We start from the raw sequence: 23609 nt of genomic DNA, 5'->3' as shown, positions 1-23609 counted from the left end.
TTTGTTTACAATTTACTTTAATTTTTTTTGTCTTAAAAAAAACACCAGCTCACTCATTTCACACTGTACATGTAACATACAATTTAACATTGCAAAAACTATAATCCACATTTTCCAACAAGGTAAATAGCTTAGCAAAAGATATCTACATTACAACCATAAACAAATTGCCATAGGAGTCAGGCAATCTATGTTCATTATAATGCAATTCGTCATTGTGTCAAGTGACGATGTACAAACATTTAGTCTAATTTCCTCTCCTTGTCTCCTATCAACAAGTGAACACCGTAGGGGATGAGTGCCACCACACTAAGAGGGACTGCAGCACTCTTACAGAATGAGAGTGTGTAGAACAGGATCTCTGTGTGAGTGGGAATTTTGATGAAATCGTACAGCTGCAGAGAGGTCAGATTGGCTGCTACACACACGAGTTTAAACCTAGTCTTGTAGCCGTTCTTCACCTTGCAGCTCTGGATGAACATCTGAGAGTTAATGGCCAGGCCAAGTCCAAACAATGCTCCCAGGTTCCTCACTAAACCAGCAAAAGGTGTAGTGTCCAGGTGGATCCAGTCTGGATTGGCACACCACTTCTTTGCTTTAGGTATCGACCACAATAGGTCAATGTCTATCATTTTAAGGAGCAAGTAAAGGCTGACGGCAAAGGAGAACAGAAATAAGCTAGTGTGAAGGTAGACTTTTAAACTGGCTGTGTGGATCGAGGGAACATGCTCAAATGCTTCAGCAACTAGTATACCTGTTGAGAATTAAAAAATATATATACTGTAGTGAAAATGTCTACCAAGTGAAAACACACACCATGTAAACACTAATGGATCATAATAGAAGTCTTACCAGCTAGAACACCAAGGATAACCTGGTGAGGGAAGTGTGTGGCGATGAAGATCCTGGAGATGCCAACACTAATCTGAATGATCCAAAATGCCATCCACAAAAAGGACCACACAAGCCCAAACCTGAGAAGATTGAGGACAATTTAGGCCCTAATAGAGGCACACATTATACAGGCACATACATTCTTTCACAAAGCAACATAGTAACAGCATGCTCATGAATATGCCTACCTCTGGCAACCCTGAGTTGAGCTGTCACAAAGGCGTCTGCTAAAGTTGAGTGCTGATGTGATCATTACATACCAGACACACGAAGAGCCCATGGCATGACCGGATGGACTGCCTATACAAATGAACAGGGTTTATCTATCATACAAGCATGACACACATTCAGATCTTCACAAAGATATATTTCAGTTCACAAAACAATACATCAGACAGTTTTGCCATTTTGCAATCCATTACATGGAATAATCCTTCAATCTCCAGAATGTATGATCATAAGCATTGTCAGACAGGAAATGACACTGACCTGGTCCTGTTTCACAGGTAATGTGGAACTGCTCCAGCTGGGGGAGTGAATTATTCTGGTAAAAGAGAGTTTCATGCACCCACCAGTATGGCCGTTGACCAAACAGAATCCTAAAAACAAGAGAGTCAGATTTAAGCAATAATGCACGCCAATATACCATGGCTATGGGCTGTTCTTACGCACGACGCAACGCGGAGTGCCTGGATACAGCCCTTAGCTGTGGTATATTGGCCATATACCACAAACCCCCAAAGTGCCTTACTGCTATTATAAACTGGTTACCAATGTAATTAGAGCAGTAAAAATAAATGTTGCGTCATACCCGTGGTATACAGTCTGATATACCACAGCTGTCAGCCAATCAGCATTCAGGGCTCGAACCACCCAGTTTATCATAACATTTATGTAACAATATGTGTTTCAATACAATCAAATTCTTTATACTATGCCAAACAAACTATATCTGTCAAAATATTTATGCAATGTCATGCTGATCCCCTAGACAGCATGAGCATGTTGTTATAAGCATCAATATGCATAATGTTACATAACTTTCACTCACTATCTCTCCCTGCCTTTACTAGTTATGGCAACACAAGTGTAAATATATCTTTTTTAAACACAGTGAGCAGATGGTGTCCTACCATTTGAAAATTAGGTTGAACCAGTCTCCGATAACTGCCACCCATATCATCTTGGTGCCGACAATTTGGCTAAGCTGAAACCACAGAGGGAAATAGAGAGAAAAGATGTTACGCGGGTCGCCCACAGAGGACATGAAGTCAAGGAAGTCATGGTAGTCCTTGTAGTTGCTCTGGAGGTGCTGGATCACCAGCACCCCACTGCTGTGGATGAGGTCCATCTGGGGTTCAGTCTGTCTGGCACGACTGGGACAGCTGCTCCCTTGGCCACAACTACAATGCTGCACCATGGACATCAGTCTCTCCCTTTTAATAGAGAGAGAGAGAGAGAGAGAGAGAGAGAGAGAGAGAGAGAGAGAGAGAGCTGTCTTCTTTATATGTAAATGTACCACCATAAATCATTCAAAAGCTAAGTGTATGGGTTGACATTGTTTGATTGTGTTGGTATAATGTGAAATCAGCATTTTAAGGCATGTTGCATAAAGTTGTTTACAGGATGATAGTGTGGACATTAGATTGTCCACAGGTCATTACTTTTATTGGTTAAATATTAGCCATTCCATCTACCTCTGAGGACAGTGTTCGCACGCAAATGCACTGTTCGACCACCAGGGTCATTTACATAATGACATCATTTTCCCATTCAGTGATTCTCTGGTGGGGTGATTGGGCACTGTAACAACAATGGGTTTCTAACTGTGAAGTAAAACATCACGATATGTACTATTATTATTATATTGTTTATTATTAAAAGTAATTTTGGATTTTAACCATTACCCTAAGATAAGTGAACATCCCCTACTACAGTGGTTCTCGAACCTCTCCTCTGGGACACCCAGATATTTCACAACTTGATTCACTTATTAAGGGCTTGATTATTAGTTGACTGTTCAGCTGTTCTGTCTGGAATAGTTCAAATACACTGAATGGCTGCGGACCCCAAAGGAGCAGTTTTGCTCTTATTTTTGTCAACTGAGAAAAAGGCTACCAGATGCCCCAGTGAGACCAATGGGATATCTAATGAAAATGAAGAACCGTGAACAGACCCCTTTTCTAGACAACCTCCAGGGACTAAACTGGTACTAAACTATGCTTTCTTAACATTCTGCATCTTCATGCAGATATAAACTCGACTAAAATGTACAAATATATATATGTATAACGTTGATATAGGCTTTGCCTACAGGTACATGTCTTATATCGCCACAGGGTGGCGCAAATTCATGAGCACAGACAAAGAGACTAAAAACTTTGCATTGTGAAAAACGTGTCTCATTCCCTTTTTATTTTCATATCTGGTATTAGACGAGACATAAGGAATAAACATCGAATTTGATAAATACTGTGCATTATAATTTGTATTGCATGAGTTTATTTCTTAAAGGACTAGTAACTTTAACTTTACATAAAAAAAACTCAATTTCCGGTGTGCACTCACAGTCCTTGTTTCCGTGAGACGAAATTTTGAAAACTACTGCGAAAAGTTGACAGGAGTTCTGGGTCTAGGAACATCCGAAAATTGCTACGGTAACGTTGACTAACAAAATTCACCATATTTTATAAAATTATAGCTAAAATGATTGTTACATGAATCGCGTCGGCCACGTTTGTTCATGAGTTGAGAGGTGGTTTGTTTTTAGCTAGCTGGGTTTGCTTAACCATGAGTTCATATTTCAGTGTAAAGCTACAACAATCTGGGATTAGCTGTTTTATCAGAAAAATTTAACCCCTGACACTTGATTTATGGATGTGGCAGCTGGGAAAAATATGGCCTAAACTAGCCCAGTATTGGACCAAAGGAGACTAACTTTACACCGTTGGACCTTACATGTTCTGATTTACAAGGGCGAATTGGCTCTGGAAGCCAAAACAAATGACATTACTCCATGTAAACAGGAATCAATTCTCAATTGCGGTAGGGTTCTATAAACATATACCACTCCTTTCAAATCACGTCAATTTCACGAATACAAAATACACACTTACTATACCTGTTTTAATAGTTGCAGCCGACAGTATTTATCAGTGACAACACATTTGTGGTTTCTCTTCCATTTACACACAGGTGTTCAGAGACGCAGACCAGGTAGTTCACTCGGTCTTCCATCTGTTTTCCGTTAACAGGAGCTGTGACATGGAAATATGGCGGTGTGGGGACCCTAACCCTATAAGGTTGTGTATCAATGTTATCTATTGTTTAAAAAAAAATATTAACAAACCTATCATCAATTGAAATTACCTTTATCCTGTCACGTGCACTGGATATAGCATGTGTAAACGGTAGTGAAATGCTTACTTGCAAGCTCTTCTTCAACAATGACTAAGTCAGATGAAAATACACACTTGAATAGAGAAATACACAGGAGAAAAGTCACTACATACAGTTCCATACCAGTGCCAATATCAGTGCAGGGATACTGGTGATAGTTGTAACCAGGGTTAAAAGCAACTGAGCAGCAGGATAAATAGTAGCAGCAAATAGTGACCGTGTGTGCATGTGTGTTTGATTGCACCTGCGATACATTTTTTGACTTTTTTATTTTAGAGATGTGTGTGTGTGTGTGTTGGACCTTTATATATATATATATATATCACACGCTACCATTCAAAAGTTTTGGGTCGCTAAGAAATGTCCTTGTTTTTGAAAGAAAAACACTTTTTTTGTCCATTTAAAATAACATAATTGATCAGACATACACTGTTGACATTGGTAATGTTGTAAATGACTATTGTAGCTGGAAATGGCAGATTTTTTATGGAATATCTACATAGGTGTACAGAGGCCCATTATCAGCAACCATCACTCCTGTGTTCCAATGGCACGTTTGGTTAGCTAATCCAAGTCTATCATTTTAAAAAGGTTAAATGATCATTATAAAACCCTTTTGCGATTGTTAGCACAGCTGAAAACTGTTGTACTGATTTAAAGAAGCAATTAAACTGGCCTTCTTTAGACTAGTTGAGTACCTGGAGCATCAGCATTTGTAGGTTCGATTACAGGCTCAAAATGGCCAGAAACAAGTAACTTATTATACTATTAATGTATTAGTCTATTCTTATTCAGAGAAATGAAGCCTATTCCATGCGAGAAATTGCCAAGAATCTGAAGATTGCGTACAACGCTGTGTACTACTCCCTTCACAGAACAGCTCAAGCTGTTAAATTAAATAACCAGAATAGCAAGAGGAGTGGGAGGCCCCGGTGCACAACTGAGCAAGAGGACAAGTACTTTAGTGTCTAGTTTTGAGAAACAGACGCCTCACAAGTCCTCAACTGGCAGCTTCATTAAATAGTACCTGCAAAACACCAGTCTCAACGTCAACAGTGAAGAAGCGACTCTGGGATGTTGGGCTTCTAGGCAGATTTGCAAAGAAAAAGCCATATATGATTTCCAAAGCCATGTGGAAACCATATCCTGAGGCTGCATTTATGTTCCGGGTAGCTTCAGACAACAACATTGACGTATCCACTGACTCGGTGAGCAAGTTTTTATTAGCAAGTGCATCGGTGATGTTGTACCCACTGTGACTTAAAACATTCCCTCACCAGAAACTGTGGATTGATGGCTGCATTCGCCAAAACTGAAAACGCGAATCACCACTTTTAATCATGGTAAGGCAACTGGAAACATGACAGAATACGAACAGTGTAGCTATTCCTTCCAAGGCAATCAAACAAGCAAAGCATCAGTATAGAGACAAAGTAGAGTCGCAATTCAACGGCTCAAACACGAGACGTATGTGGCAGGGTCTACAGTCAATCACGGATTACAAAAAGAAAACCAGCCCCATCGGACATTGACGTCTTGCTCCCAGACAAATTGCTCGCTTTGAGGACAATACAGTGCCACTGACACGGCCCGTACCAAAGCCTGTGGGCTCTCCTTCACCGTCGCCAATGTGAGTAAAACATTTAAATGTATTAACCATCGCAAGGCTGCTGGCCCAGATGGCATCCCTTGCCGAGTCCTCAGAGCATACACAGACCGGCTGGCTGGTGTGTTTACGGACATATTCAATCCCTATTCCAGTCTGCTGTGTCCACATGCTTCAAGATGGCCACCATTGTTCTTGTTCCCAAGAAAGCTAAGGTAACTGAACTAAATGACTTCTGTCATCATGAAGTGCTTTGAGAGACTAGTCAAGGATCATATCACCTCCAACCTCCCTGATACCCTAGACCCACTCCAATTTGCTTACCGCCCCAATAGGTCCACAGACGACGCAATCGCCTGCACACTGCCCTATCCCATCTAGACAAGAGGAATACCTATGTCAGAATGCTGTTAATTGACTACAGCTCAGCATTTAACACCATAGTACTCTCAACTCGACATTAAGCTCGAGACGCTGGGTCTCAACCCCACCCTGTGCAACTGGGTCGTGGACTTTCTGACGGGCGCCCCCAGGTGGTGAGGGTAGGAAACATCTCCACCCCGCTGATCATCAACACTGTGTCCCCACAAGGGTGCGTTCTCAGCCCTCTCCTCTTCACTCATGACTTCACTCATGACTGCGTGGCCATGCACGCCTCCAACTAAATCATCAAGTTTACAGATGACACTACAGTGGTAGGCTTGATTACCAACAACGACGAGATGGCCTACAGGGAGGAGGTGAGGGCCCTCGAGTGAGAGGTTATTTTCCTGACACCACACTCCAATGCCAACAAAGCAAAGGAGATGATCGTGGACTTCAGGAAACAGCAGAGGGAGCACACCTATCCACATCGATGGGACAGCAGTGGAGAAGGTGAAAAGATTTAAGTTCAGACAAACTGAAATGGTCCACCCACAGAAACAGCATTGTGAAGAAGGTGCAACCAGGGCTGTATCACCGCCTGGTACGGCAACCGCTCCGCCCTCAACCGCAAGGCTCTCCAGAGGATGGTGCGGTCTGCACAACTCATCACCGGGGGCAAACTACCTGCCCTCCAGGACACCTACAGCACCCGATATCACAGGAAGGCCAAAAAGATCATCAAGGACAACAACCACCCGAGCCACTGCCTGTTCACCCCGCTATCATCCAGAAGGCGAGGTCAGTACAGGTGCATCAAAGCCAAGACAGAAGCTGTGTTTCAGTCTCTCGATCTCAAGGCCATCAGACCGTTCAAACAGCTGTCACTAACATACAGACTCAAATCTCTGGCCACTTTATTAAATCTATTCATTAAACTGATTAAAGGTATCAGTAGTCACTTTAAATAACGGCACTTTAATAATATATACATATCCTACATTACTCATCTCATATGTAGATGCTGTATTCTATACCATCTACTGCATCTTGCCTATGCCGCACAGCCATCGCTCATCCATATACAGTTGAAGTCATCGGCAGACTCGACAGCCTTGGTTTCTCAAATGATTGCCTCGCCTGGTTCACCAACTACTTCTCTGATAGAGTTCAGTGTGTCAAATCGGAGGGTCTGCTGTCCGGACCTCTGGCAGTCTCTATGGGGGTGCCACAGGGTTCAATTATTGGACCGACTCTCTTCTCTGTATACATCAATGAGGTCGCTCTTGCTGCTGGTGAGTCTCTGATCCACCTCTACGCAGACGACACCAATCTGTATACTTCCGGCCCTTCTTTGGACACTGTGTTATTAACAACCCTCCAGGCAAGCTTCAATGCCATACAACTCTCCTTCCGTGGCCTCCAATTGCTCTTAAATACAAGTCAAACTAAATGCATGCTCTTCAACCGATCGCTACCTGCACCTACCCGCCTGTCCAACATCACTACTCTGGACGGCTCGGACTTAGAATACGTGGACAACTACAAATACTTAGGTGTCTGGTTAGACTGTAAACTCTCCTTCCAGACCCATATCAAACATCTCCAAATCAAAGTTAAATCTAGAATTGGCTTCCTATTTCGCAACAAGCATCCTTCACTCATGCTGCCAAACCAATCCTCGACTTTGGCGATGTCATTTACAAAATAGCCTCCAATACCCTACTCAACAAATTGGATGCAGTCTATCACAGTGCAATCCGTTTTGTCACCAAACCCCCATATACTACCCACCATTGCGACCTGTACGCTCTCGTTGGCTGGCCCTCGCTTCATACTCGTCGCCAAACCCACTGGCTCCATGTCATCTACAAGACCCTGCTAGGTAAAGTCCCCCCTTATCTCAGCTCGCTGGTCACCATAGCATCTCCCACCTGTAGCACACGCTCCAGCAGGTATATCTCTCTAGTCACCCCCAAAACCAATTCTTTCTTTGGCCGCCTCTCCTTCCAGTTCTCTGCTGCCAATGACTGGAACGAACTACAAAAATCTCTGAAACTGGAAACACTTATCTCCCTCACTAGCTTTAAGCACCAACTGTCAGAGCAGCTCACAGATTACTGCACCTGTACATAGCCCACATATAATTTAGCCCAAACAACTACCTCTTTCCCAACTGTATTTAATTAATTAATTTTGCTCCTTTGCACCCCATTATTTTTATTTCTACTTTGCACATTCTTCCATTGCAAAACTACCATTCCAGTGTTTTACTTGCTATATTGTATTTACTTTGCCACCATGGCCTTTTTTTGCCTTTAGATTCCTGCCACAAGCTCTGGACCATTACATCAGATCATCGCAGCCAGCTATCTGCAATCGAGTGGCTACTTTTAGCTAACGCCTATGTCCCGAAGCAAGCACCAGTTAGCTTTGAGCTAGGCCCATATACCAGCTAACTTCTTGGGCTACAATACCTCTTTTGCCAATTGACCTGGACCCTTTATTGTCGACACGGAGCCCCGCCGATCCATCACGACTGGTCTGCCGACGTAATCGTCCGATGTGGTTTCAACAGACTTTTCCATTGCGATGACGCTAAAAACCCATCCGCTAGCCCCGGCCCGCTAGCTCTCTGAACTCCGTTGTCTCTCGCTCACCTAGCGTAGTAGCGACTATCGAACGGTGACCTAAACTGGGATATGCTTAGCACCCCGGCCGTCCTACAACCTAAGCTTGATGCCCTCAACCTCACACAAATTATCAAGGAACCTACCAGGTACAACCCTAAATCCGTAAACACGGGCACCCTCATACAGTGGGGAAAAAAGTATTTAGTCAGCCATCAATTGTGCAAGTTCTCCCACTTAAAATGATGAGGCCTGTAATTTTCATCATAGGTACACTTCAACTATGACAGACAAAATGAGAAAAAAAATCCAGAAAATCACATTGTAGGATTTTGAATGAATTTATTTGCAAAATAAGTATTTGGTCACCTACAAACAAGCAAGATTTCTGGCTCTCACAGACCTGTAACGTCTTCTTTAAAACCTCTTAAAGCTCGGGATTTTTTTTCCCAACATTTTGTTAAAAATCGCGCAAAATTTCAACGTCCTGCTACTCATGCCAGGAATATAGCACATGCATATGATTAGTATGTGTGGATAGAAAACACTCTGAAGTTTATAGAACTAGTTAAATCATGTCTGTGACTATAACAGAGCGTGAGGGGCAAGCAAAAGCCCAAGGAAAACTGTTCACAAAAAAATATAAAAAATCCTTCCGCCAGTTGCCTGCATTGTCAATGGCAAAGGAAAATAGATGGCGATGAGGTTGCAATGCCTACAGCTTCCACATGATGTCGCCAGTACTGTCATTTGCTTCGAGGTTAATCCTTGGTCAGATGAGAAATAGGCACTTCCTGTCATCAAGTGCACATCTTGAACTTTTGAGAGAAAACGGAGCTTCATTTCAAGAACAGCTGCTATTGAATACAGATCGCCCCGTGATCAATTTGATCGATTATTAACGTGTACTAATACCTAAAGTTGGCTTACAAAAGTAGTTTGAAGTGTTTTGTCAAAGTTTATCGGCAACTTTTTTAATTTAAAAAAATGACGTAGCGTTTTGTAAAGCTGCTTTTTCCTGGATCAGACTCGCTTCATAAATGGACATTTTGGGTATACATGGACGGATTTAATCGAAAAAAAGACCCAATTGTGATGTTTATGGGACATATAGGAGTGCCAACAAAGAAGCTCGTCAAAGGTAATGAATGTTTTATATTTTATTTTGCTACGCTAATTCCTTTGTTTACGTCTTTTTCCGGTATTGCGGGGGGGTGCATGCTATCAGATAATAGCTTCTCATGCTTTCGCCGAAAAGCATTTTAAAAATCTGACATGTTGGCTAGATTCACAACGAGTGTAGCTTTAATTGAGTACCCTGCATGTGTGTTTTAATGAAAGTTTGAGTTTTAGCGAGTACTATTAGCATTTGGCGTTGCGCATTTCCATTTCCTGTAGGCTATGTGAGACGCAGACGTCTCACCTTGCCCTAACAGGTTAATTAAGAGGCTCCTCTGTCCTCCACTCGTTACCTGTATTAATGGCACCTGTTTGAACTTGTTATCAGTATAAAAGACACCTGTCCACAACCTCAAACAGTCACACTCCAAACTCCACTATGGCCAAGACCAAAGAGCTGTCAAAGGACACCAGAAACAAAATTGTAGACCTGCACCAGCCTGGGAAGACTGCATCTGCAATAGGTAAGCAGCTTGGTTTGAAGAAATCAACTGTGGGAGCAATTATTAGGAAATGGAAGACATACAAGCCCACTGATAATCTCCCTCGATCTGGGGCTCCACGCAAGATCTCACCCTGTGGGGTCAAAATGATCACAAGAACGGTGAGCAAAAATCCCAGAACCACACGGGGGGAACTAGTGAATGACCTGCAGAGAGCTGGGACCAAAGTAACAAAGCCTACCATCAGCAAGGGCATTGAAAATGAAACGTGGCTGGGTCTTTCAGCATGACAATGATCCCAAACACACCGCCCAGGCAACGAAGGAGTGGCTTCGTAAGAAGCATTTCAAGGTCCTGGAGTGGCCTAGCCAGTCTCCAGATCTCAACCCCATAGAAAATCTTTGGAGGGAGTTGAAAGTCCGTGTTGCCCAGCAACAGCCCCAAAACATGCTCTAGAGGAGATCTGCATGGAGGAATGGGCCAAAATAGCAGAAACAGTGTGTGAAAACCTTGTGAAGACTAACAGAAAACGTTTGACCTCTGTCATTGCCAACAAAGGGTATATAACAAAGTATTGAGGAACTTTTGTTATTGACCAAATACTTATTTTCCACCATAATTTGCAAATAAATTCATTCAAATCCTACAATGTGATTTTCTGGATTTTTTTTTTTCTCATTTTGTCTGTCATAGTTGAAGTGTACCTATGATGAAAATTACAGGCCTCATCTTTTTAAGTGGGAGAACTTGCACAATTGGTGGCTGACTAAATACTTTTTTGCCCCACTATAGATATCATCCTGACCAACTTGCCCTCTAAATACACATTTGCTGTCTTCAACCAGGATCTCAGCGATTTACTGCCTCATTGCTTGCATCCGTAATGGGTCCGCGGTCAAACGACCACCCTTCGTCACTGTCAAACGCTCCCTAAAACACTTCAGCGAGCAGGCCTTTCTAATCGACCGGGTATCCTGGAAGGATATTGACCTCATCCCGTCAATAGAGGATGCCTGGTTATCCTTTAAAAGTGCTATCCTCACCATCTTAATTCCGTCCATATATATCCAAATGTCAATTTATAAAGCACGTTTGATCCAGAAAAAAACATCTTCCAAAAATGCAACGTCACTACAAAATATTTAAAAAGTTGCCTATAAACTTTGCCAAAATATTTCAAACTACTTTTGTAATACAACTTTAGGTATTTTTAAACGTTAATAATCGATCTGTTGTTCAATACAGGAAGACGACAAACCAGCGCTACTTTTCACGTCTTGCGCGACTCTCAACGGTGTTGCCCAGTTCCTAGTTGGCCTACTTCTTCATTGCACAAAGGAATAACCTCAACCAAATTCCAGACTGGTGACACCCAGTGGACGCGGTAGGAACTAAAAATCAGTTCCTAAGAAATATCGTTTGCCTACGAGAACTCACTGAACAGACAGACTTAAAAAAAAAATCTGAACGGTTAGTCCTCGGGGTTTTGCCTGCTACATACGTACTGTTATACTCACAGACATGATTCAAACAGTTTTAGAAACTTCAGAGTGTTTTCTATCCAAATCCACAAATAATATGCATATCTTATATTCTTGGCTTGAGTAGCAGGAAGTTGAAATTGGGTACACTTTATCAAAAAGTGAAAATTCTGCCCCCTTGCCCCAAGAGGTTAATCGACCAAAAGGACCAATTGTGATGTTTATGGGACATATTGGAGTGCCAACAAAAGAAGCTCGTCAAAGGTAATGCATGTTTTCTATTTTATTTCTGCGTTTTGTGTAGCGCCTGCAGGGTTGAAATATGCTACCCTCTTTGTTTACTGGTTGTGCTATCATCAGATAATAGCTTATTATGCTTTCACCGAAAAGCCTTTTTAATTTTTAAATTAAAAAAAAAAAAATCTGACATGTTGGCTGGATTCACAACGAGTGTAGCTTTAGTTGAGTATCTTACATGTGTGATTTAATAAAAGTTAGATTTTTATATCATTTTTTTGAATTTGCTGCGCTGCATTTTCCCTGTTTTTTTTGCCCAAGTGGGACGCGACTGTCCCGCCTATCTGTAAGAATTTTTAAATAAGCATGCTCCATCCAAAAAATTGTAGAACAAAGAACAGATATAGCCCTTGGTTCACTACAGACTTGACTGCCCTGACCAGCACAAAAACATCCTGTGGTGTACTGCATTAGCATCGAATAGCCCCCACGATATACAACTTTTCAGGGAAGTTAGGAAAGCAAAGGCTAGCTTTTTGAAACACAAATTTGCATCCTGTAGCACAAATTCCCCAAAGTTCTGGGACACCGTAAAGTCCATGGAGAATAAAAGCACCTCCTTCCAGCTGCCCACTGCACTGAGGCTAGGAAACACTGTCACCACCGATAATCGAGAATTTCATTAAGCATTTTTCTACGGCTGGCCATGCTTTCCACCTGGCTACCCCGGCCAAAAGCTCTGCACCCCCTGCAGCAACTTGCCCAAGCCCCCTGCTTCTCCTTCACCCAAATCCAGATGGCTGATGTTCTGAAAGAGCTGCAAAATCTGGACCCCTACAAATCATCTGGGCTAGACAAGACAAGACAATCTGGACCCTCTTTTGAAAATTATCCACCTCAATTGTTGCAACCCCTATTACTAGACTGTTCAACCTCTCTTTCGTATCGTCTGAGATCCCTAAAGATTGGAAAGCTGCTGAGGCCATCCCCCTCTTCAAAGGGGGAGACACTCTTGACCCAAACTTACAGACCTATATCTATCCTACCCTGCCTTTCTAAAGTCTTCAAAAGCCAAGTTAACAAACAGATCACCGACCATTTCGAATCCCACCGTACCTTCTCCGCTATGCAATCTGGTTTCCGAGCTGGTCATTGGTGCACCTCAGCCACGTTCAAGGTCCTAAACGATATCATAACCGCCATCGATAAAAGACAATACTGTGCAGCAGTCTTCATCGACCTGGCCAAGGCTTTCGACTCTGTCAATCACCGCGTTCTTATCGGCAGACTCAACAGCCTGTGTTTCTCAAGTGACTGCCTCGCCTGGTTCACCAACTACTTCTCAGAATTCAGTATTTCAAATCGGAGGGCCTGTTGTCTGGACCTCTGGCAGTCTCTATGGGGGTGCCACAGGGTTCAATTCTCGGGCCGACTCTTTTCTCTGTATACATCAATGATGTCGCTCTTGCTGCTGGTGATTCTCTGATCCACCTCTACACAGACAACACCATTCTGTATACTTCTGGCACTTCTTTGGACACTGTTAACAAACCTCCAAATGAGCTTCAATGCCATACAACACTCCTTCTGTGGCCTCCAACTGCTCTTTAATGCTAGTAAAACTAAATGCATGCTCTTCAACCGATCGCCGCCTAGCATCACTACTCTGGATGGTTCTGACATAGAATATGTGGACAACTTCAAATACCTAGGTGTCTGGCTAGACTGTAAACTCTCCTTCCAGCCTCGCATTAAGCATCTCCAATCTAAAATTAAATCTAGAATTGTTGTGTTTAATTTCTAAATTGAAATTATTTCGCCACTATGGCCTATTTATTGCCTTACCTCCCTAATCTTACTACATTTGTACACACTATATATAGATTTTTCTATTGTGTTATTGACTGTACGTTTGTTTATCCCATGTGTAACTGTTGTTTTTGTCGAGCTTCTTTGCTTTGTTGGACAGGTCGCAGTAGTAAATGGTTAAATAAAAAGAAGCACAAACATTTCGCGACACTCACATTATCTGCTAACCATGTGTATGTGACCAGTAAAATTTGATTTGAAGTGGATTATTAGATTTTGTCCTATATACACTTTTCTGTTAGTTTCAATAGATGAGTATTCAGGAAAAAACAGGACACGTTTACTTTTTCCTTTCTTTAAAGTGATCGTGTCCCAAAACAAAGCCAAGAAAGACAGAATATGTCAACAAAGCCAAACAGGGATTTCGGGATTGGAAATTAGAGCAATTTATGGTAAATTGGGAAGAAATCTGTTGGTAATATTGTACCGTTTGAATGTTGACCATGTGTTAAACCTCAGAAGTCAAATGATTTGTTTTTCTTTTATTCAAGTTGAGATATTGCATTTTATTTTCCCGAGACATCAACCAAAGTGACTGACTGTGCATACATTTGAAGTCGGAAGTTTACATACACTTAGGTTGGAGTCATTAAAACTAGCTTTTCAACCACTCCACAAATTTCTTGTTAGCAAACTATAGTTTTGGCAAGTCGGTTAGGACATCTACTTTGTGCATAACACAAGTCATTTTTCCAACAATTGTTTACAGACAGATTATTTCACTTATAATTCACTGAATCACAATTCCAGTGGGTCAGAAGTTTACATACACTAAGTTCACTGCCTTTAAACAGCTTGGAAAATTCCCAAAAATGGTCATGGCTTTAGAACCTTCTGATAGGCTAATTGACATTTGAGTCAATTGGAGGTTTACCTGTGGATGTATATCAAGGCCTACTGTCAAACTCAGTGCCTCTGCTTGACATCATGGGAAAATCAAAAGAAATCAGCCAAAACATTGTAGACCTCCAAGTCTAGTTCATCCTTGGGATCAATTTCCAAACGCCTGAAGGTACCACCTTCATCTGTACAAAAAATAGTACACTAGTATTAACACCATGGGACCACGCAGCCATCATACCCATCAGGAAGGAGACACGTTCTGTCTCCTAGAGATGAACGTACTTTGGTGCGAAAAGTGCAAATCAATCCCAGAACAACAGCAAAAGGACCTTGTGAAGATGCTGGAGGAAACCGGTACAAAAGTATCTACAGTAAAACGAGTCCGATATCGACATAACCTGAAAGGCTGCTCAGCAAGGAAGAAGCCACTGCTCCAAAACCGCCATAAAAAAGCCAGACTACGGTTTGCCACTGCACATGGGGACAAAGATCGTACTTTTTGGAGAAATGTCCTCTGGTCTGATAAAACAAAACTAGAACTGTTTGGCCATAATGATAGTTATGTTTGTAGGAAAAAGGGGGAGGCTTGCAAGCCAAAGAACACCATCCCAACCGTGAAGCTCTGGGTGGCAGCATGTTATTGGGGTGCTTTGCTGCAGGAGGGACTGGTGCACTTCACAAAATAGATGGCTTCATGAAGGAAATTGTGGATATATTGAAGCAACATCTCAAGACATCAGTTAGGAAGTTGAAGTTTGGTCACAAATGGGTCTTCCAAATGGACAATGACCCCAAGCTAACTTCGAAAGTTGTGGCAAAATGGCTTAAGGACAACAAAGTCAAGGTATTGGAGTGGCCATCACAAAGCCCTGACCTCTATCTGATAGATGTGGGCAGAACTGAAAAAGCGTGTGCGAGCAAGGAGGCCTAGAAACCTGACTCAGTTACACCAGCTCTGTCAGGAGGAATGTGCCAAAATTCACCCAGCTTATTCTGTGAAGCTTGTGGAAGGCTACCCTAAATGTTTGACCCAAGTTAAACAATTTTAAAGGCAATGCTACCAAATACTAATTGAGTGTTTGTAAACTTCTGACCCACTGGGAATGTAATGAAAGAAATAAAAGCTGAAATAAATAATTATCTCTACCATTATTCTGACATTTCACATCTTAAAATAAAGTGGTGATCCTAACTGAACTAAGACATGGACTTTTTTTTTTACTAGGATTAAACTGAGTTTAAAAACTGAGTTTAAATGTATTTGGCTAAGGTGTATGTAAACTTCCGACTTCAACTGTACATACACCTTCATGCTGAGGATCAACGAAGGAGGATCATACCAGAGTGAGTACAGTAAATAGTAGAGTACAATAACAAGTGGTTTGCGCAACTTGTAGCTTTATCATGAATGTTATTATGTATGCGTTTCTTGTTGTTATTCAAAGGCCAAATCAGAATGATAAATCTTTGATCGTACTTGTGTATGGGTGTTACTTTCCTCTTCATCAGTCTTGGCTGTGGCTCTATCTTGGATGAAAGCATTGAAGACAGTTTGCTTTCACTGGGGCCTCTGATCTCACACTCAGAGGGTCCTTAGTAAATGATGGAGCTCCTGATTTTGACTGGACGAGCCAATTGAATAATACTCTGCTCACAATCCTTTTGAAAACAGAACATAATCTGGTTAGGATGTATATTCTGCATATATAGTAAATGATGGAGCTCCTGATTTTGACTGGACGAGCCAATTGAATAATACTCTGCTCACAATCCTTTTGAAAACAGAACATAATCTGGTTAGGATGTATATTAACATACTTGTTGAATTGCATATAGTGTTGTCATCAAAGGTTATGCTATGGTGTTTGTGCTGTCGAAATCTGAATGAACATGCACAATATGGAATGAACTGTATAGGTTGTAAATGATATAATCTAGGCTAGAATGAATTTGCACATTGGTTATGAACCTACACTATGTGATCAAAAGTATGTGGACACCCTTTCAAATGAGTTGATTCGGCTTTTTCAGCCACACCTGTCAGCAACGAGTGTATAAAATCGAGCACACGGCCATGCAATCTCCATGAATTAACATTGAAAGTCACTGAGGCCATTTTACCACCAATGTGGCACCCTCATAGGATGCCACCTTTCCAATAAGTCAGTTTGTCAAATTTCTGCCCTCCTAGAGCTGCCCAGGTCAATTGTACAGTATGTGCTGTTATTGTGAAGTGGATATGTCTAGCAGCAACAACGGCTAAGCCGTGAAGTGGTAGGCCACACAAGTTCACAGAACGGGACATCCGATTGCTGAAGCTTGTAGTGCGTAAAAATCTTCTGTCCTCTGTTTCAACACTCACAAGTTCCAAACTGCCACTGGAAGCAACGTCAGCACAAGAACTGTTCATCAGGAGCTTCATGAAATGTGTTTACATGGCCGAACAGCTGCACACAAGACAAAGATTACCATGCACATCTGGCAGTCCAACGGACGAATCTGAGTTTGGCAGATGCCAGGAGAACGCTACCTACCCGAATACATAGTGCCAACTGTAAAGTCTGGTGGAGGAGGAATAAGGGTATGGGGCTGTTTTTCCATGGTTCAGGCTAGGCCCCTTAGTTCCAATGAAGGGAACACTTAACGCTACAGCATACAATGACATTCTAGACAATTCTGTGCTTCCAACTTATGGCAACAAAGGCCCTTTCCTGTTTCAGCATGACAATGCCCCCGTGCAAAATGAGGTCCATACAGAAAAGGTTTGTCGAGATCGGTGTGGAAGAACTTGACTGGCCTGCACAGAACCCTGACCTTAACCCCGAGAATTGGAACACCGACTGCATCCAGGCCTAATCGCCCAACATCAGTGGCTGATATCACTAATGCTCTTGTGGCTGAATGGAAGCAAGTCCTCGTAAAAATATCTAGTGGAAAGCCTTCCCAGAACAGTGGAGGCTATTGTAGCAGCAAAGGGGGGACCAACTCCATATTAATGGCCTTGTGAATGTTGACCTGTTTTAAAGGTCTTCCTCACATCGGCTACGGAGAGCGTGATCACACAGTCGTCCGGAACAGCTAGTGCTCTCATGCATGCTTCAGTGTTGCTTGCCTAGAAGCACGCATGGAAGTCATTTAGCTTGTCTGGTAGGCTCATGTCACTGGGCATCTCATGGATGTGCTTACCTTTTTGTAGTCAGTAATGGTTTACAAGCCCGGCCATATCCAACGAGCGTCTGAGCCGGTGTAGTAGGATTCAATCTTTGTCCTGTATTGATGCTTTGCCTTTTTGATGGTTTGTCGGAGGGCATAGCGGGATTTCTTCTAAGCATCCAGGTTAGATTCCTGCTCCTTGAAAGCAGCAGCTCTAGCCTTTAGCTCAGTGCGGATGTTTCCTGTAATCCATGGCTTCTGGTTGGGGTAGGGTCACTGTGGGGACGACATCATCGATGCACGTATTGATGAAGCCAGTGACTTATGTGGTGTACTCCTCAATGCCATTGGAAGAATCCCAGAAACATATTCCAGTCTGTGCTAGTGAAACAGTCCTGTTCTTAGCATCTCCTTCATCTGACCACTTCCGTATTGAGCGAGTCACTGGTACTTCCTGCTTTAGTTTTTCTTGTAAGCGGGAATCGGGAAGATTGAGTAATGGTCAGATTTGCCAAATGGAGGGTGAGGGAGAGTTTTGTACGCGTCTCTGTGTGTGAAGTAAAGGTGGTCTGGAGTTTTATTTCCCCCTCAGGTTGAACATGCTGATAGAAATGAGGTGAAACGGATGTTTCCCTGCATCAAAGTCCCTGGCCACTAGGAGTGGCGCCTCTGGATGAGCATTTTCTTCTTTGCTTATGGCCTTATACAACTCGTTGAGTGTGGTCTTAGTGCCAGCATCGGTTTATGGTGGTAAATAGATAGCTATGATAAATATAGAAACTCTCTTGGTAAATAGTTTATTTACCAAGAGAGTAAATAGTCTACAGCTACCTCAGGCAAGCAAAACCTTAATATTAGATTTCTTGCACCAGCTGTTATTGACAAATAGACACAGACCGCCACCCCTTATCTTACCGGCGGCAGCTGTTCTCTTGCCGATGCACCGAAAACTCAGCCAGCTGTATGTTATCCATGTCGTCATTCAGCCACGACTCGGTAAAACATAAGATATTACAGTTTTTAATGTCCCGTTGGTAGGATAGTCTTGATCAGAGCTCATCCAGTTTATTATTCAATGATTGCACATTGGCTAATAGGACTGATGGTAGAGGCGGGTTACCCAATCGGAGTCTTACAAGACACCCCTATATCTTAATCTCTTCTTCATGCGAATGACAGGGATTTGGGCCTTGTCTGGTGTCTTCATCCAGTACAAGGTGATTAATCGCTGTTCTGATATTCAGAAGCTCTTTTCGGTCATACGAGATGGTGGCGGAAACATAATGTACAAAATATGTTACAAATAACGCAAAAAAAAACAATTGCACAATTGGTTAGGAGCCCGTAAAAAAGGCAGTCATCTTCTCTGGTGCCATTATTACAATTCCTCTTGTAATCGCTCCTCTTTCACCCCAGCTGCCAAACAACCCTGATTCAGAGTACCTTGATTCCTACCCCTGCTAGATTACTCAGATTTGCCACCAGTGCTCCTTATACCAGTGCTCCTTATAGGTGTAATGATGTATGCTGAGAGTCCGGAAGCAAGTTCAGGGAGTGAATACATTTAATAAATAAACAAAACAAGAAACACAAACGGCGCACTGACATGAAACAGAAACAATGACGACTGGGGAAGAAACCAAAGGGAGTGACATATAAAGGGCAGGTAATCAAGGAGGTGATGGAGTCGGTGAGTGTCCATTATGCACAATTGCACGAAATGCTGGTGACAGGTGTGCACCATAAACGAGCAGCCTGGTGACCTAGAGGCCAGAGAGGGAGCACACGTGACACTAGGACCTCACTGCACTCTATTAAACTGTTCATCTCCGTATACCCATTGCAAGACCCACTGGTTGATGATTATTTATAAAAACCCTCTTAGGGTGGCGTGAGGCCTGAGATATCTACTGCAGCCCTCATCCTCCACATACAACACCCGTTCTGCCAGTCATATTCTCTTAAATGTCTCCAAAGCGCACACATCCCTGGGTTGCTCCTCTTTTAAGTTCGCTGCTGCTAGCAACTGGAACGAGCTGCAAAAACCACTCAAACTCTCTTCATTCAAAGACTCAATCATGGACACTCTTACTGACAGTTGTGGCTGCTTCGCCTGATGTATTGTCTCTGCCTTTTTGCCTTTGTGCTGTTGTCTGTGCCCAATAAAATTTTGTTAGAGGAATTCTAAATTCCTACATGTTTTGTAGCCAAAACCAAATTCACACTCTTATCTATTTCATAATAAGTTTTAAGTTTATCATTTTGCATGAAATAGCAAGAGACCAGTCTTAAAAACAGGTTCAGCGTTTATTCTTGATGAGTACTGACCCAAAATACAAAGAGCATTTGATTTTAAAGAGAGAACATAAAATGACGTCATCAGTTTCACACACTCTCTCCGATCCCCACAATAGCGCAGTGTCTTCAGGTCTGGAGATCTTCTTCTACTCCCCTCATAAAACAAACATTCCAATCTGTCTAAAATACATTTTCTCCTCCACTAATGGAACATCAAACAAACATTCTTATGTCTGAAAAGATATATGCCCTCCTTTCTCCCTTAAACCCGCAAGGTACAGACAATTAATTCGTTTTACTTACATTTTCAGTAACTTAACCAAGAACCCATACATTTCATACCATAACACAATAGTATTAAAAGAAATGGTTCTAATTTAAATGTATACATAATTAATCATTTCAACTATAATTTCCTCCATGTTTGTACCATGTTGTGCTTCTGCCATGTTTTGTTGCTACTATACCATGTTGTTAGCATGGTAGCAACACCACATGACGTGTTGTCATGTGTTGCTGCTATGCTATGTTGTTGTCTTAGGTCTCTCTTTATGTAGTGTTGTGGTGTCTCTTTGTCGTGAATTGTGTTTTGTCCAATATTTTAATCCCAGCCCCTTTCCCCCCGCAGGAGGCATTTTGCCTTTTTGTAGGCCAGCAGTGTAAATAAGAATTTGTTCTTGACTGACTTGCCTAGGTTAAATAAATTCTTTACAAACCTTTTTTTTTTTTTAAGGATAGCTTACCTTGATTTGTTCACTCCAGTTAGTCACAACTTTTCTGGTTTCCTCAACAACATCAAGCTATTCAAGAAATGGATAAGAATAAAATGTCTCAATGTAGAATGACGTAGGAATAAATGATCCAAATAACTTACAGGTCTCTTCCTCTTATTGTGCTCCGCTATAACTTGTCAAATTTCTCAAATGGCTTCTGCCTGAAAAGCACTTCCTAGTGCTCTAAAACAATCTCAGAGTACAAAACATCTTTACTACAGGAAAGGCTCATAATAAGGTCATCTGTATAATACGTGTGTGTGTGTGTGTGTGTGTGTGTGTGTGTGTGTGTGTGTCCGCTGTATAGTACATTTCAATAGGTACATGGCACCATACTCGGTTGGTGGAACTTCATGCAGTGTTTTTACAGCACTATTACAACTTTTATAAACATTGGCACATGACTCACACTTACAGTAGATATTTTATAGAAAAGGTAACCTACTCACTTGTCATTCATCAACTTGGATGCCTTGATGAGTTTCCCAGCAAACTTCTGCAGTCCCTTGGCATAACTGACCACCAGCTCAGCCCTAGTCACAGAGAAATGTCATCAAGGCACGTTACTTTTGTCACACTGAGGTGAAACCGTAACTACAGGTAATTCAAATTCAATCCGGAAGTTAGGACTTCAGCATGCAATTCTGAATGGATGTGTAGGTACGTACCAAAAAAAGAATGGAAATGTCATGGAAAATATGTGCAGTCCAGCTTCAAAAGTGTAACTTTTCCAATCTGAGAGAGCATACTATGCTCAAATAAATGACCTCAAAGGATATTCTCAAGGAGTTGTGTATGCAAATACAGTACATCACATTGACCATTCCTTTGCTGACATACTGTCATGACCTTGCAGAAATGCTCTTCAGATCTCGGTACAACAGGTTGTACTATAACACATTCGACAAGTCATGGTGTTGTCAAGCTGCGGCTATCTTGAGTAACCACTAATACAAACGGCTTTGAAGAAAATCCATTACATTTTGAATTATGGTACACGCATATAAAGGAGAAATAAGCAACATTTCTCTTTGCCATTTGACTAAAAGTTGTCTTTGAAAAGAGGTAGAGTGAGTACTCACCGTACAGTTGCTCACAGGGTCTGGCATTTTCAGTCTAAGGTGGTTTATTGACTTTGCACTTAGAACACGCTCCTCCTAAAGCCATTTATGCGGAAATCACCTGAGCATACAAAACATTAAGAACATGTTTTGCGTCCTCGGTGTATATGTTCAGGTGATTTCCGCATGAATTACTTTAGGAGAGGTGAATCCAGGTAAAAGCTATGATCCCTTATTGATGTCACTTGTTAAATCCACTTCAATCAGTGTAGATGAAGGGGAGGAGACATGTTAACAAATGATTTTTAAGCCTTTTGAGAATTGAGACATGGATTGCGTATGTGTGCCATTCAGAGGTTGAATGGGGCAGACAAAATATTTGTGCTTTTGAATGAGGTATAGTAGTAGGTGCCAGACGCACCAGTTTGGGTGTGTCAAGAACTGCAACGCTGCTGGGTTTTTCACACGCATCAGTTTCCTGTGTTTCAAGAATGGTCCACCACCCGAAGGAGATCCAGCCAATTTAACACAACTGTGGGAAGCATTGGAGTCACCATGGACCAGCATCCTTGTGGAAGCTTAACACCTTGGTATTCCTAATGTTTAGTACACTCAGTATATAGCCAGTGCACAAAGGAAAATTCCATTGAAAGATTCAACCATTTATGTCCTCACCCATCCACTGTCACTTTGTGCACATGAAAATGAATGTCAATAATGACTTAATTCATGAAAACCCTTTTCCCATCAACAACAGGGATGATCGATACTGCATTAGAGACCTACCCAATACACATTCTATTCAATCCATGTGTCCTTGGATGATTCATATATGCCAATACAAGTAAAAAGAGAAATTACATGGGCTCCTGGAGAGCTATTATTTTTCTCTGAAACACAAACGCTACTTGGAAGTTGAATATGCAATACATCTAGTTATATTTCAATGAGAATGTATAATGAGAATGGATTAGCGAGATGAATGTCCCGAAAGCATTGTTGAATGAATATCCATGACAAGAATTCATAGTCATAATTATGCAATCACATTAATTATTCACTTAGCCTTGAGAGGGAATCAGTTTTGGAACAAAAAAATAACAATCCTTCATAGTCAACTTGCCATGCCACAAAAATTCTAATTCTGTAATCTACCAATATTACTCCGTTGCTTCTCACAAGAACAAGTATGTACAGCAACTGCTAGTTTCAATTAATCAGATCGACAAATATACTTTCTTGCCATCTTTAATATTGTCAAGGGTTTTAAATGCATCATTGCTTAATAATACCTTCCTCTGTCTTCCAAGAGGGCCATGAACAATTAACGAAATACTTACCAGAAATGTTGTAGAATACTTAACAAAATTTAATTGGAAA

At 41.7% G+C, this 23609-nt stretch overlaps 1 protein-coding gene across 4 annotated transcripts; it reads right to left on the bottom strand.

Moving 5' to 3' along the window:
- Positions 1–22351, bottom strand: LOC112236295 (glucose-6-phosphatase 2). Of its 4 annotated transcripts, XM_042316739.1 has the most exons (8): positions 22251–22351; positions 21618–21701; positions 21139–21195; positions 2028–2330; positions 1384–1493; positions 1083–1194; positions 853–974; positions 1–754 (listed from the first exon to the last, which is right to left on the bottom strand). In XM_042316739.1, exons 4-8 carry the CDS (start codon positions 2318–2320, stop codon positions 243–245), a joined length of 1149 nt encoding a protein of 382 aa, XP_042172673.1. In that variant the 5' UTR covers positions 2321–2330; positions 21139–21195; positions 21618–21701; positions 22251–22351; the 3' UTR covers positions 1–242. The 4 variants fall into 4 exon arrangements, with proteins under 4 accessions (XP_042172673.1, XP_042172683.1, XP_042172666.1 ...); XM_042316749.1 differs by lacking the exon at positions 22251–22351 and having other exon boundaries at positions 21618–22221; XM_042316732.1 differs by lacking the exons at positions 21139–21195; positions 21618–21701; positions 22251–22351 and adding an exon at positions 16422–16603.
- Positions 22352–23609: the final 1258 nt, after the last annotated feature.

This window comes from Oncorhynchus tshawytscha, linkage group LG03 (assembly GCF_018296145.1).
Source record: "Oncorhynchus tshawytscha isolate Ot180627B linkage group LG03, Otsh_v2.0, whole genome shotgun sequence".
NCBI classification, from domain to species: domain Eukaryota; kingdom Metazoa; phylum Chordata; class Actinopteri; order Salmoniformes; family Salmonidae; genus Oncorhynchus; species Oncorhynchus tshawytscha.
This window is presented reverse-complemented; position numbering and strand designations above follow the sequence as displayed.